The sequence below is a fragment of the Rhamphochromis sp. 'chilingali' genome (genome assembly GCF_963969265.1).
Source record: "Rhamphochromis sp. 'chilingali' genome assembly, chromosome: 6".
Classification (NCBI taxonomy): Eukaryota; Metazoa; Chordata; class Actinopteri; order Cichliformes; family Cichlidae; genus Rhamphochromis; species Rhamphochromis sp. 'chilingali'.
Genome location: NC_137933.1, coordinates 11,815,583 through 11,828,334, shown reverse-complemented (window position 1 = coordinate 11,828,334; position 12,752 = coordinate 11,815,583). Strand labels below are relative to the sequence as shown.

The window sequence follows — 12,752 nt, the reverse complement described above, 5'->3', positions numbered from 1 at the left end:
AAACTGCATTATCTTAAAAGTGTGAAGTGAAATGTTTTTTGTGATTGCATAAGCTTAAATTCTACCAGGCAAACAGCTCTAAATAATTTGCCAGGCTTCTGGAAAGGCCATTCTCATTTCATATGCTCATATTACTGCTCTGTGCGCACTGCAGTCATCCTTGTAGACTGTTTTGTCATTTAGTGGAGATATTCATAGGAGACTCATACTCCAGCTTTAAACAAGGGAAAGCAAGCCAGACTCCTACCCCTTTATGGCTGCACGGAGACCGGAGTGCAGCGCAGCGCACTTTGTGCATCTGACTGAGCAAGGCTGTCCGTTCATATTATGCTTTCACATTACAACGATCCATAAAGCGTTTTAATGTGGGCCCATCTACAAACCTTCAGTCTGAATAAAGCTAAATTAGTTCAGTTCAGTTCAGTTCATTTTTATTTCAAACATTTCAAACATGTGCCTTCACAATCATTACAAAATATCATTCCATTATTTGTTTGAAAAGGAGTAGGCTGAAGTATTTACTTATTTGTCCCTACCCCCTCAAGTTTTACCTCTCATTCATTTAATTTTTTTTTTGTCTTAAATTACATCATGCTGCTTGCCATGCTTCTGTTTCCCCATGCATTCGTACATGGTGAGGAGTTCAAAGTCACCGTGAGCCCTGTAGTGCCAATGCACCCAGTGAGTCTACGATGAAGCTGTTTGTAAGTGGAAATATAGACCTGAAGTGGAATCCACTTTACTGCTGCACTTGCTGAAGTTTCCTGCTGCATGATTCATTTCAGTCTGTATATTTAATGAAAGTGACAGCAGATTGCACCAATTAGTGGGATAACTGACGTAAAAGTAAGATGAACCACATCCTGTGTAAATATTTTTTCCCCTTACATGCTGTGATTGATAAATATATAATAAATGGTATAAATATGCTCAAAGAGAGAGAGAGAGAGAGAGATGTGGTAGTTTATATTTGGAGGAAAAAAAGAAATGAATTTATACGTTTCTTGTTGAACCCGTAAAACCTCATCTACAGACATTTTACTGGATCGTGTGTTACAACATTAGCACGACACATGAATGTCCATCTGTCACTGTGATGTTTTTTAGTTTTATTGTCCAGGTTCTTTCTAGCTTTGTGTTTTTGTCTATCTTTGGAGTAGGGTTCTGTATTCTCCTGCAATTTATCTTTCTGTTATATGTTGTTTATTTTCTTATGCCTGATACAAGTTCTTCATGGTGTTGTTATTTCATCCTTTCAGTTCGGAGCTTCTGTTTTGTAGATCCTTAGGTTCATTCTGTTAATCCCCCTTTGTTTCCCCATTCTGTTCCTCTGCAGTCTTTTGTCTGTGTTTGTCTTTTTGTCTTGTTCCCTCATTTTGTTGTGTCAAATAATCGTCTCTTCAATCAGTTGTGTTGCACTCTTCCTGTTTTATTTTGCTAAGTGTTGTTCAGTTTAAGTCCCTCTTGAGTCTTCATGTTAGTAACTCTCGGCTATGTTCTCACCTGTTCTCTCTCATCTCAATATCTTGTAAGTGTATGTTGTCCGAGTGTCCCTTTGTCCTTTCTCGTGTACTCCCTCATGATTGTGTCTCCCTGCTCTTGGTTTCCTAGTTTTCAGTTCTGTTCGGATTTTTGAGTTCATCCCTTGTCTCCCGAGTCCTGCATCTGGGACCACGTCCTGCCTTTCTGTGTGACTATTATATATATTATATTCAGTGAATTTTAATGCATTTGGAATAGTCTGTTGCTTTAGCAAATGCCATTGCTCACAAATCCAGGAAATCTTCTGTTAGATGATGAATAACTCCACAGCAATGCAAATGCAGTTGGATCATCAGAGTTGCAGCAGAAGTGTTTGTGTAGATCTTGTTGGTGAAGATGAAAACCAAGCAAAGAAAGCATGTGACCACTATTGTGAGCCTGCCACCCCTGCTGAAAGCAGATGGAAGGGGAAACGTAAAATATCACGTGACAGTCATGTGATAGCATGTATAGATAGAGGGCACACTTTGCTGTGACATCAACAGCTGCAAGTAATTAAAGCTTCACTGACTGGAACGTCATTCCTTATGCTGCACTGGTTATTAAAATCGCAACGTTCGGATGTGAAGATGAAGTGCTTAAAATATATATATATATATATTTTTTTTTACAACAGCAGCCAACTCAGATATGATATTTGCACTTTGGCTTTACTTCATGTTGCTTAACAAGGTCTGCCCTTGTTTTTCTTTTCATGGATAAAGGGTATTTTTTCCTACTCTTTCACACCTGACAAAATTTTGATGAAAACACTAGTAGCCCAAAAATCTTTTCAACAACGTCAGTCATTCAGTAAGCCAAATTCATTCTCCTAGCATAGGCTGCCGCTGCCTCTGCGCTCTGACCAAAATACACACAGGAGACAAAACAAAAATCCATTAAATAGTTGATGCAGCCTTGAATAAAGTCAGTACCTCTGAAGCTTTGAAATGTCTCTGTGGACTCATAAAACCAGTGACCCAGATGGCTCCCAGGTTGTGGGGAGCATGCAGTTACGCTATTTTGTGTGAATGTCAGCGGCCGTGTGTGCCTTCGCACACACAGAGACACACTTTAGGTGAGTTGTTTGTCGTGTGAAAATCCGTGCAGTGCGAGGCTACGCACACAGATATTGTATGACCCAAGTTCAGGTCCAGAGAGAGACAGAGGGAGAGAGGAACATGACTGAAGTGTTGAGCAAGAACAACCTCTGCATGTGGAATGAGTTCCAGGCGGGAGGCAGAGAGGAGAGGAGGAGGAAGCACTAGTGCAAGTGCAGCAAGCTTCTCAGCACTGGTATGTTAACAACACGCCAGGTTTTGTGTGCGCCTCTGTGTGCACGTACATCGTGTGTGCGTGAGAGAGAGAGAGAGAGAGTTATCTAGTAGATGGTAGGGTATGATTGCCGTGTGCACGAGGGAGGATGGAGCTGCGAGGCACTGATTGGTTGTGCACTCTCATAGGGTGTGGCCAGAATGTGAATGACTGCTCCTGCCTTTCGCGCTGCCAGGTTTTGGGGACAGTTTCTGAGGAGGGATGGGGTGTGTGAGACTGTGTGTGTGGAGGAGAGAGCATTGGAGCCTGTGAGAGAAGGCAGGAAAGAAAAAGGGAAAGGGGGGGCAGGAGGACAGAGAGAGAGAAAGAGAACAGGAGCTTGTGAAGAGAGGGAGGGAGGGAGCTTCAGGCAGCGAGGCTGGACTACCGCTCAAACACTGCAGTCTTTCTTTTGCTTCTCTGAGGAAGCTGTCTTTCTCTTCTCGCTGCCTGTCTCTCCTTCTTGCTGCTTCTTCTCTCGCTGCTTGGCCATGACCCTGGTGGACACCTTGATCTCCTTGCCCACCTAGAGAAGAGGAGAGAAAACGCTGTAGCGGAGGAGGGAGACGAGAGGAGGGGACAACCGCACACTTTGCTTCTCTGATGAGAGTCTGGAAATTAATTAACCACCATCAGCACGGGGGGGGGGGAGAGCAGAGAGGGGCTCAGGATTAGAATAAGAGGGAGTTGAAGAGAGTGATTTGTTAGATGAGAGTGGAGAGACGCAGAACAACCCCTAGACACTTTTCAGAGACAAAAGGTTCAAGTTAGGGCAGGAACTAAAGAAGCAAGGAGGAAATTGGGCAAGGCAGGAATTCCACAGGGATACAAATTGAAGAAGCCAAAGAATGGTCTGCTCATCAGCGTCATTCATCCTTTCATGCCTTCTTCCATTCTTCCTCTCACATCCATAACACCATTCTTCCCGCTCGCCTCCTTTTCTATCTTAGTTCTTTTTTTTTTTTGCTCCGTGCATGTCAGCAAAAGCACATCGCCAGTCACATGCCGAACACTCAGACGCAACTAAGACCAGAGAGTAGTGTTTCATTCTCAGCGGACATGCGCTCTGTCTCTGAGTAAAAGAAGTTGATTAACCAAAGCAGGGGTGCTGTTATTTGCCAGCCAGGAAGCACCTGCTCAGGAATTTCTCATGAGACCAGGTAGGACCATTTCTGGATCATTTTGGCAAGCCCAAGGCGCTAGAGAGGTCAAACTCTCCAAGCATTTACCTGATTGAACCTTTATGAGATGAAACTGCAGATCAGCTTATCTGGGAGCATCACACCTGTGTGCGAGGGATTAAAGAGATAGGGATGTGCAGATGTGTACGTGTATGTTGGGATTATGTCCTAAATGTTCAGATTTACACAGATGTTGTGGCAGGATTATGCAAACTGTCCTGCAGAATATATAATATATAAGATTCAAAAATAGCAAGTCGGTTGAAGTGAATGGCAGCATATTGTTTTCTCTCAGATTACATCAGATCACGTGTGATCCCACTCTGGGTATAATTAAATCAGTAGTTCAGGAGTTTAATTATTTTGAGGCTAGGTTAGAAATACTACTGAAATCCATCTCGCAGCCCCCCCTCAGTGGAATACCTCTTCGTCCCTCGCTGTGGACTTTGTTCAGACCTGAAGTGCACAGAGTGACTATTAAAGACTCCTAAAGGCTCATTCAGCTTCCATTATGAGACGCTCGAGCACAGACGAGACTCCATATCGGCGCAGTCCATCTCTGGACAGCAAACCCGACACGCCGCCGTTCACTTCTGGGTTTCACCGCTTTAGCGGAGAGTTCGAGTATAAGCGGCCACCGTTTGCGTTCGGCTTTCACACGACAAAGGGGCCGCAAACATCCAAGGGACGCTATGCCCAGGGCAAGAAGTATGTGGTGTTTTACCTGGACCTCTCCTTCATATTCCTCCTAGAACTGCGGCGCTGCAGGATGGCTGAGGGTTGCATGATGGCCCTGCGATATGGAATGGTCTTCTTCAATCTCCTCTTCTGGGTGAGTTCTGTCTTTTAAAAAAAATATATATATATTTTTATATATATATATGTAAACATATATATACATATATATATAAATATATGTATTCTTGTGCATGACTTTTGAAGAGGGGAGACTGTTTGTCTTGCTGAAAGTGATACTTTGCTTCCTCGCCTCAGATTTTTCTTACCCCGTTTTTTTTTTTTTCCAAAGGAGCTCTCTTATGCATGTCTTTGTAACCACAGTGATGTTAGAGGAGTGAGGAGGGGGCAGAGTTGAGAGAAAGAGACAGATCATGCATTTAGATCATGTGTACAAAGCCCACTGTGTGGGTGAGTGGAGCCTTTTCTGCTCCCTATACAGTTCGTTGAGTGTGGGTGTGCACTGCATTGTTTGCCGTGTTAAGCTGTGACACATTTGGAGCTTGCATTATGTGTACACTAGTTAATCACAGAGTTACCATTGTGTTATAATTCTTCACCTACCTCTGCCTCGCCCTCCTCCCCATACAGCAGCACTTCTTAGTTCACCAAGGCATCTGCTGTCAGTCTGCTCAGTTCAGTTGATCGTATCTTTTTGCTGTGGGTTGAGGGTTGAGCTCCGCTGTGTCTGCCTGTCTCGATCCATCTCTGATAGCCCCCGTTACCGATCACTTGCATTTTCATTGTGAAGTCTGTCATGTTCCCCAGCTGTAAAGATTTCAAGCTCGTGTTGTTTTTTTTCCCTCGCAGACGCCTGTTGTGCACTCACTTGCAACTTCTTGGAGAGCTTTATGGGGTTTTTGGCCTCTGTGGTTACCTTTCTGGGATTACTTTGATTTGTCATACGTCTGCTCTTATTGGTAACAGAATGAGATGAGGCCTTGGGCACTGAAATGCAATCTAGCTGCCAAGATGCAATCTCCCTCAAGGAATGAGTGACCTTTTCACCTCTACATCTTCAGTCAGCTATAAACGGCTGTCAGAGAAGGGTCGCGGTATTTGTTATTAGCACTCAGTGTGCATGTGTGACTGTGTGTGTGTTGCCACTGGGGATAAATAATGACCACTTGACCGAGGGTAGCTATAACCTGTTTCTGATAAGCCAGTTGTATTTGGTAAGAACAGAAGAGCTCTGCCAATTTAAAACTAAGGATGGTACATTTTGACTGTTTCGTCCCAAACTTTTTGCAGATGATTTTTAAATTTTAAGGGGATACTTCAGATTCTTAAATTTGAATATTTTTTACATTGTAATGTGGATGTCAAACTCAATGTATGTGGGCCACATACAGTCCACTTTAATCTTAAGTGAAGTGAAACTGGCCCTTTCGGTTGGTGTAAAGAACTTTTTACTATATATTTATTTATAAATATGCAATTTCAATGATATGTCTCAGTTTTTCGATATGTTAAAGAAATGCTGCTGCAGTAAATTAATGTGGCAGCACAAGTCTTTGGGCTTAAATTGTAATAATTTAATGTGTAAAATCATGGCACAAGCTCTGTTAGCTCATTGCTCACAGCTTTTTTTTAGTTCACAGAAAGTGCTCTATTTTTACACAGTGGCTCTATTTTCATTGATAGAGAAAAAAACAAAACAAACAATAATTTTTCTCTCATTTAGTTGTTTATTCATTACTTAACCACTTTGCTGTAGCATGAATGGCCTTGGGGGAGGTCTTTACCAGTTGAAAAAGCTGTAAAATGTAGGAAATTACTGTTAATATTCATGCTTTTTCCAAAGCCCTCCAGTGGGCCAAATTGAAGTTGTCACCAGAATGATTCTGGCCCCAGGGCCTTATGTTTGACACCCCTTGCATAGATTGTATGAACAGTGTCCTGATGAAAATATATTTGCCCTTTACTTTCACTTTCAGAAGGAAAAACAATGTGACAGTTTACATCCTGCCTGAAAACAAAGCTCTCAATAGCTCTTTCCCTCTCTTACAGTAGACTATTTATATTTATAAGATTACCAGGTGAACTGGAGGTGGGAAATTATTTGTCTCAAAGTTTCATGGCATTAACACTTCTATAAATAAGTGTTATAGGTTAACCTATAGGTGCATAGGTTTCTTCAGGTGTCGAAACAAACTTAAATATATGAGACTAATGTGTGCAAATAGAGCGACATAAATAGCAGCTCTGTGCAGTGAGAAGAAAGGTGTGGTCGTATTTCACTGAGCGGTGTTAATATATTTATATGCTACCCACCGTGTTAATATAGCGGTGTTAATATGCTACCCACCGTTTTTAATGCACCAAGACTTGAGGCTTCTGCACAGTGCTTGACAAACTGATCCACTGAGGAAATCATCTCTTAAGGTGGCATTATTGCTTATTTGCCACAGTCTGACAGCAAAGTGGTTGGCATTGATGTTTCCATTGACAAAGTTATTTCACGTTGTTAAAGGCGTAATAGAACAGACCGGTGTTTTGAATCAAATTATATTTAGTAATTTTATTATCCAAAATGTTTTGAAGAAATATCAAATCTGGGTTTTTTGGGGGTTATTAACAGTCATTTTTATTTGCCAGTGAATGGGGCCATATCTCCTTTACCCATGCCAGCCAGTGCCAGTTGACTGATCTGATCCTAGCAACTAATATTGAATTTGCCAACACTACTTTCTGCTGTTTCTTTGGAAACGTTTGAGCTTTTTGAATTAAACCTTGTCAATGTGTCAGTGTACGTGATTTGCCAGAGTCACATCAGATACATTTTTAACTTACAATCAAGTGAAAACATCTTCCATGACCCTACGCTGTGGTACTTCACAACATCGACAAACTACAGCTTTTGTCATTGTTTTGAACCCTATCAGCAAAAAAAAAAAAAAAAAAAAAAATGCAGACTTTAACATTTTTTTCTTATTCCATAATTAAAGTGTTTTCCTCCAAGGAAATAATGAAACAGGTTATTTGTCCCTAAATGATGTTAAAGGTTTGGTTAGACTTAAGTCAGGAGGCAGAGGTTGGTGGTTAAATCGCTGGCTCCAAGATACCGAACCCTCTGATGCATCTATGTGAGTGAGCTTAGGTATAGTAAAGGGTTCTGTGTGTCAGTGGGTGAATGAGCCTTGTAGTAAAAATGCACTACATAGGTGCCAGTCCATTTACCATTTCGAATTAGGTATAAACAGCTTGATTAGATTTATGAACAAAAGTTCTCCAGTGAAGTCAAAATTTGAGTATTAAAGGTTTTTTTCAGTAAAATTTTTTTTTTTTTTGTTGTTTTTTTGTCAACCTGTCCATCCACCTCGATATCCTTCCTTACAAAATACGTCTTCTCTTACTAAACTGGCACTTGTTCCTAATGTGGGCATCAGAGGGTTTTTTCATAATAAAATGCAACTTTGAGGCATATTAAGCTGCTTGCTGTCAACAATAACAAGTTTTCTACATTGCATCTCAGTGCACCACTAATATACTTCTACATCGAGCTACTCAGATATGAATTTTCTTCAATTAGCAGAGAAATAGTCTTCCATTTAAAAACAATTAAAGTATTACAGAGAACGACAGGAACCATGTGAAGAGCACTTCTCTCATTTTAAAATACATTTTTATAATTCTCCATAAAAGGTGGCGGGCGATAAAGTTTCCATTTAATTACCCCACTTTCCTTGAAATGAGGTTGGAGCGAAACGGTAAATTCCAGTGCGTCAAAGGTAAAATGAGAATATAGAGTGAGGAAAACACACTGATGAAAGATGAGGACTATGACAAAACATATCATCTGTAACAGCTCACAATACCTTATATAATGTTAGGGGTTTATTCTGTATTTGAAGAATGCCAACTAAACATTCATCTAACAATTCAGCACAGCACCAATCAGTTTCTTCCTTACCTACGGACATACTCCACTGTGCCCACGACTGTTTAACGTGGTACTGGAGCATTACTGATGAGCATGTTAGTGAAGTTAAATAATTAAAATATGATGTCTTAGCATATAATAAGACAGAGACAGATGACTCACTGATGACTGGGAAAGAGGCTAAACAAAAAGTTTCATGTGATGATATCCTTTTTGATTCATATAAACAGAAAAAGTTTTAACATTAATTAACACAACGAGAGTTAAATTTAAACCACTTTTCTCTGACAGGTGGAGATGAATAAAAAAAACCCACAGCATGCATACTGTGAGAAGTCACACTGTCTTGTGTGAGAGTACAGTGTTTCTTTTTATAAACTCTATTTAAATTATCTTGGAATATGTTTGTGATGACCTTCAGGGAGGTTACAAGCTAAGAAGGGTTATTTTGAGAAAAGAAGTGCTCTCAGTTGGCACTTTTCCTTTTCCAGTGTTTCCATAGTTTAGTGGTTTACACATTCACCTCGCCAGCGAAAGATACAAAGAAACAGACACAAATCCCGTCCTGGTTGTGTCAGGAGAGGCATCTGGCATAGAAATCTACCCAGTCAAAGAAGCGGTGACCCCTTGTTGCAACATATTTGATTTTAATTAGGAACGAAAGTGGCTTCCTTGAGAAAAATCACCTTTTCCAAGGTGATTTTTTGTTGTATTAAAGTGACCTGAGTGAATTGCAAGGTGAAAATGTTTCTCTGGATGTTAGTTTTGTCCTTAAAGAGCAGCGACTGTAGACATTTAAGTGACAGTTCTCTGTGTTTCCAAATACAAAAAAAAAATCAGGAGAAACTTTTCAAACCTTTCCTGCAGACTGGACGTCTTGACTGTTGGGTTTTTTTTGGTACCGAAAACATTTTTTTTTTGTCCCAAAATATGACAAAATATTGTCAGACCGCCTCTGCTGGTGTCTGGCCTTGCTTACTGAAATCAGGATTGTTAAAAAAGCTGAAGAGCAGGCCTTGTGGTGTGTAACCCAGCACAGTTTCTCAGAGGAATATTTTCAGGTCAAATGAATACGACACTGCCAAAGATTGAAGGCAGACCTCTTTGCTCTGTTTTATTCTCAGCTTGTTATCACACGGCTCCCTTGTGGTGGGCAGAAACTGACAATCATCTGTGCAGGTCCGAGAGCAGCGGGAGGTGGAGGAGAACCAAACTGTGCTGGAAGAGGCCCGGGTGCTTTTTGTTACTGTGGCTGTTAAAATGGGTGAGAGAGAGAGACGTGAAATGAAAACTTGCTCTGACGTGGCTGCTCAAACATGTAAAAGATTTTGTGTCTGTTTGATGATGGTGTCGATCAGCGGGCATTCATGCTCAGTTGCAGATAACATATTTTTCTGTTGCTGAGACATGCTATTCTTTCCTGTTTTTCTTTGGTTTGCACTGAAGTGGGACACACTCACTTTTTTAAGTGACCGTGGCTGTGCTTACGCTCAGACAATAGAGTCATGGCAGAACAAGCAGAGCCGTCAGGATTTTGCGCCTATGTTGGTATCAAAAACCAAATTGTTCCAAAAGGGAATTGGAAGAGGTCAAGAAGACAAATCTGAAATGGGTTTGTGAGAATAGCTGTAATGATAGAGGCCAGACCTGCTGGTCTGTCACAGATGAAGGAGGTGAGCATGGTTGTAAGAGGTACAGATGATAACAGTAACTATTGGTGGGATAAGTGGCATCCCGCTCAGTATAGGCTGGTAGAGCTTTGAAACAGGAGGACAGCGGGGCACATACATCAAACTGCACTATTGTAGCTCATGTGTCACTCTCAGGCCAAATTTTTATTCATGCTTTTTTTGTAACTTACTGATCTTTGAAGGTAAGTTTCCCCAATTTCTCAGTTTGTTCTGTTTTATTTGAACTCAAAAGTCTCCTGTTTTTGTTTTTTCTTAGTTTCTCTCGGATTTTATTTCCCCAAGCAACTGACTTAGAGTCTGTATTTGAGAGTTTTATCACCTCTGTTTACATGAGACAGCATCCTCTTGCAGATCTGTCAGCTCAGACGTTGCTCTGGTAATAGAAAGAGAATAGAAAATGAGGGTGAAAAACACAAATTAGGTCCTAATTATGCTCTTCATTCCACATACAGAGATATGAGTAATTTAGCCTGTAATGTTATAACTGTTATTACTATGTATTATTACAACTTTTTATCTTTTAGTCTCTTAGTTCTTTCTCACAGAGCAGAAATGTGTAACAAAGCCATTAGGATGAATTCTCATTACATACTTTCATGCCATTAAAAGGTGCATCAGCTTCCAGATTGTCATGGAAACAAGTCTTTTTCTAAGCACTGCATAAAAAGAAAACACAAGATCTGTGTGTGTGTATGTGTGCTTACCTAGTATATGTCACATACTTTAGTGCAAATGAAGCCAACAGTTGCTATCACATCCCATTTGAAATTGGAATCCAGTGACTCTTCACTTACTCAGGGCTACAGTCAGTTACTCTTGTTTTAATTCCCATTACTGTAAGTGTGTGAAAACGAGCTCGGCGCTCTGACCTCGTACGTTTACGTCTGTGTGGGTGGGGAGCAGCCTGGGTATCTCTTCTTCGCAGACAAAATGTCAAACAAATCTATACAAAAAGAGAGAAGCGGATTTCTGTGCTCCAGGACAAATGCTGATTATCCCCTAAATGTAGGAGCAATGACTCCACCATAAAAATGCAAAAATGGGCATCTCGGAAAAATATGCAACAATTCACAACAGCTAATCGTCTTGAGCGGAAACCACCACAGAGCTAGGGGGGGAAAATACATCCCACAGCTGCAAAATACCAAAATAAGACTCATTTACAGCCACTTTTTAATTAATCTTGTTAGCACAAACGTGTCTTTTCCATGCTGCAGGGGTGGGAGGGAGGGGTGGGGGGAATCCACGGCATCAGCAGCAGCAGCAGTAGCGGGTGAGCCTGGGACAGAGGAGGGATAGGAAGAGAAGAGGCAGAAGGAAGAGACGGAAGATGTGTCCTCTGAAGTTGTGTTTACTTGTCATCGTAATGTAGGTCAGAGCCCAACGGAGGATCCATAGATTGCCAGAGTTCTGAATGGGTTGCATCTGTCTCCAGTGATTTAGCCAGATCAATAGAAATGGCCTTTCTACTGATTTGAGATCTGTCCGCCCCGCCCAGGCTCTGCTGCCACACAGTCCATCGATTTGCAGCTGGACCGGAGGGGACGTGCGCAGCATGAGCAGTTCAGATAATAGGTCTGCAGTCTGCATTTGCTGAGTATGGCATGTTTGTGCACACAGCTCACAGGCAGAAAAGTCATTTAATTGTGTGGAAACTTTTTGAAATAGGGAGAGAAGTAGGGAATCTCTCCATTCTTTCCTTTTCTATATGTCATTGTGTTCAAAGATGAAGTCCTACAGTACTGTGCAAAGGTCTTGAGTCACCCCTCGTTTCTTTAGATTTTGTGAGGAAAAATGGGAAATAGATGCAGTGATTTATTGAAACATGCAAACATACACAGAAATATAGTATTTAAAGCAACAGCAGGGATTGTACAGTTTTAGCAATGTAAATGTCAATAATTGGTTTAATCTTTATTCTTCAGTCTGAGCTCTTTGAGCAAAGCTTTCTTGTCATTTCTTTAAGTCTTCAGGAAAAGTTCTCCAGGCTTCTTGAAGGACATTCAAAGCTCTTCTTTGGGTGTTGGCTGCCTTTTTTGTCCTGTTCTCTGTCCCACACCGCTTCAATAATGTTGATATCTGGGCTCTGGGGAGGCCAATCCATGACTGATGGTGTTCCACTGCGTGTTTGGAATCGCTGTCATACTGAAAAAATCAACCCATTGCCAATTAAGTGCTTTCTAGCTGGCATTTCATGGTTGATAAAAATCTTGTGGCACTTTTCTTCTACTATTACACCAGTTTTGATAAGATCCTCAAAACTACTGGCTGAAGTAGAACAGACTAGCCCTTTATTGTCAGTGTGCAAGTAGAACTAAATTGTGGGTGCTCCACTTGATTACTGTGCAAGGAATTTAAATACACAAAACAAGACACATAAAACAATACAAACAACAATTAAAAGTGATTTTCAGTTACATTCTTAAA

The 12,752-nt window shown here is 41.0% G+C and overlaps 1 protein-coding gene across 2 annotated transcripts in view; it reads left to right on the top strand.

The window, feature by feature from the left end:
* Positions 1-12,752, top strand: part of tspan4a (tetraspanin 4a) — a 183,897-nt gene that overhangs the window by 42,928 nt on the left and 128,217 nt on the right. Inside the window, exon 2 of one of the 2 annotated variants that reach the window (XM_080884908.1) lies at positions 4,769-4,848. In XM_080884908.1, the coding sequence (XP_080741034.1) occupies positions 4,786-4,848 (63 nt within the window). In that variant the 5' untranslated portion in view covers positions 4,769-4,785. Of the gene's footprint in view, positions 1-3,131; positions 4,849-12,752 lie in introns of those variants that run through there. The other variant, XM_080884907.1, reaches the window with a different exon arrangement.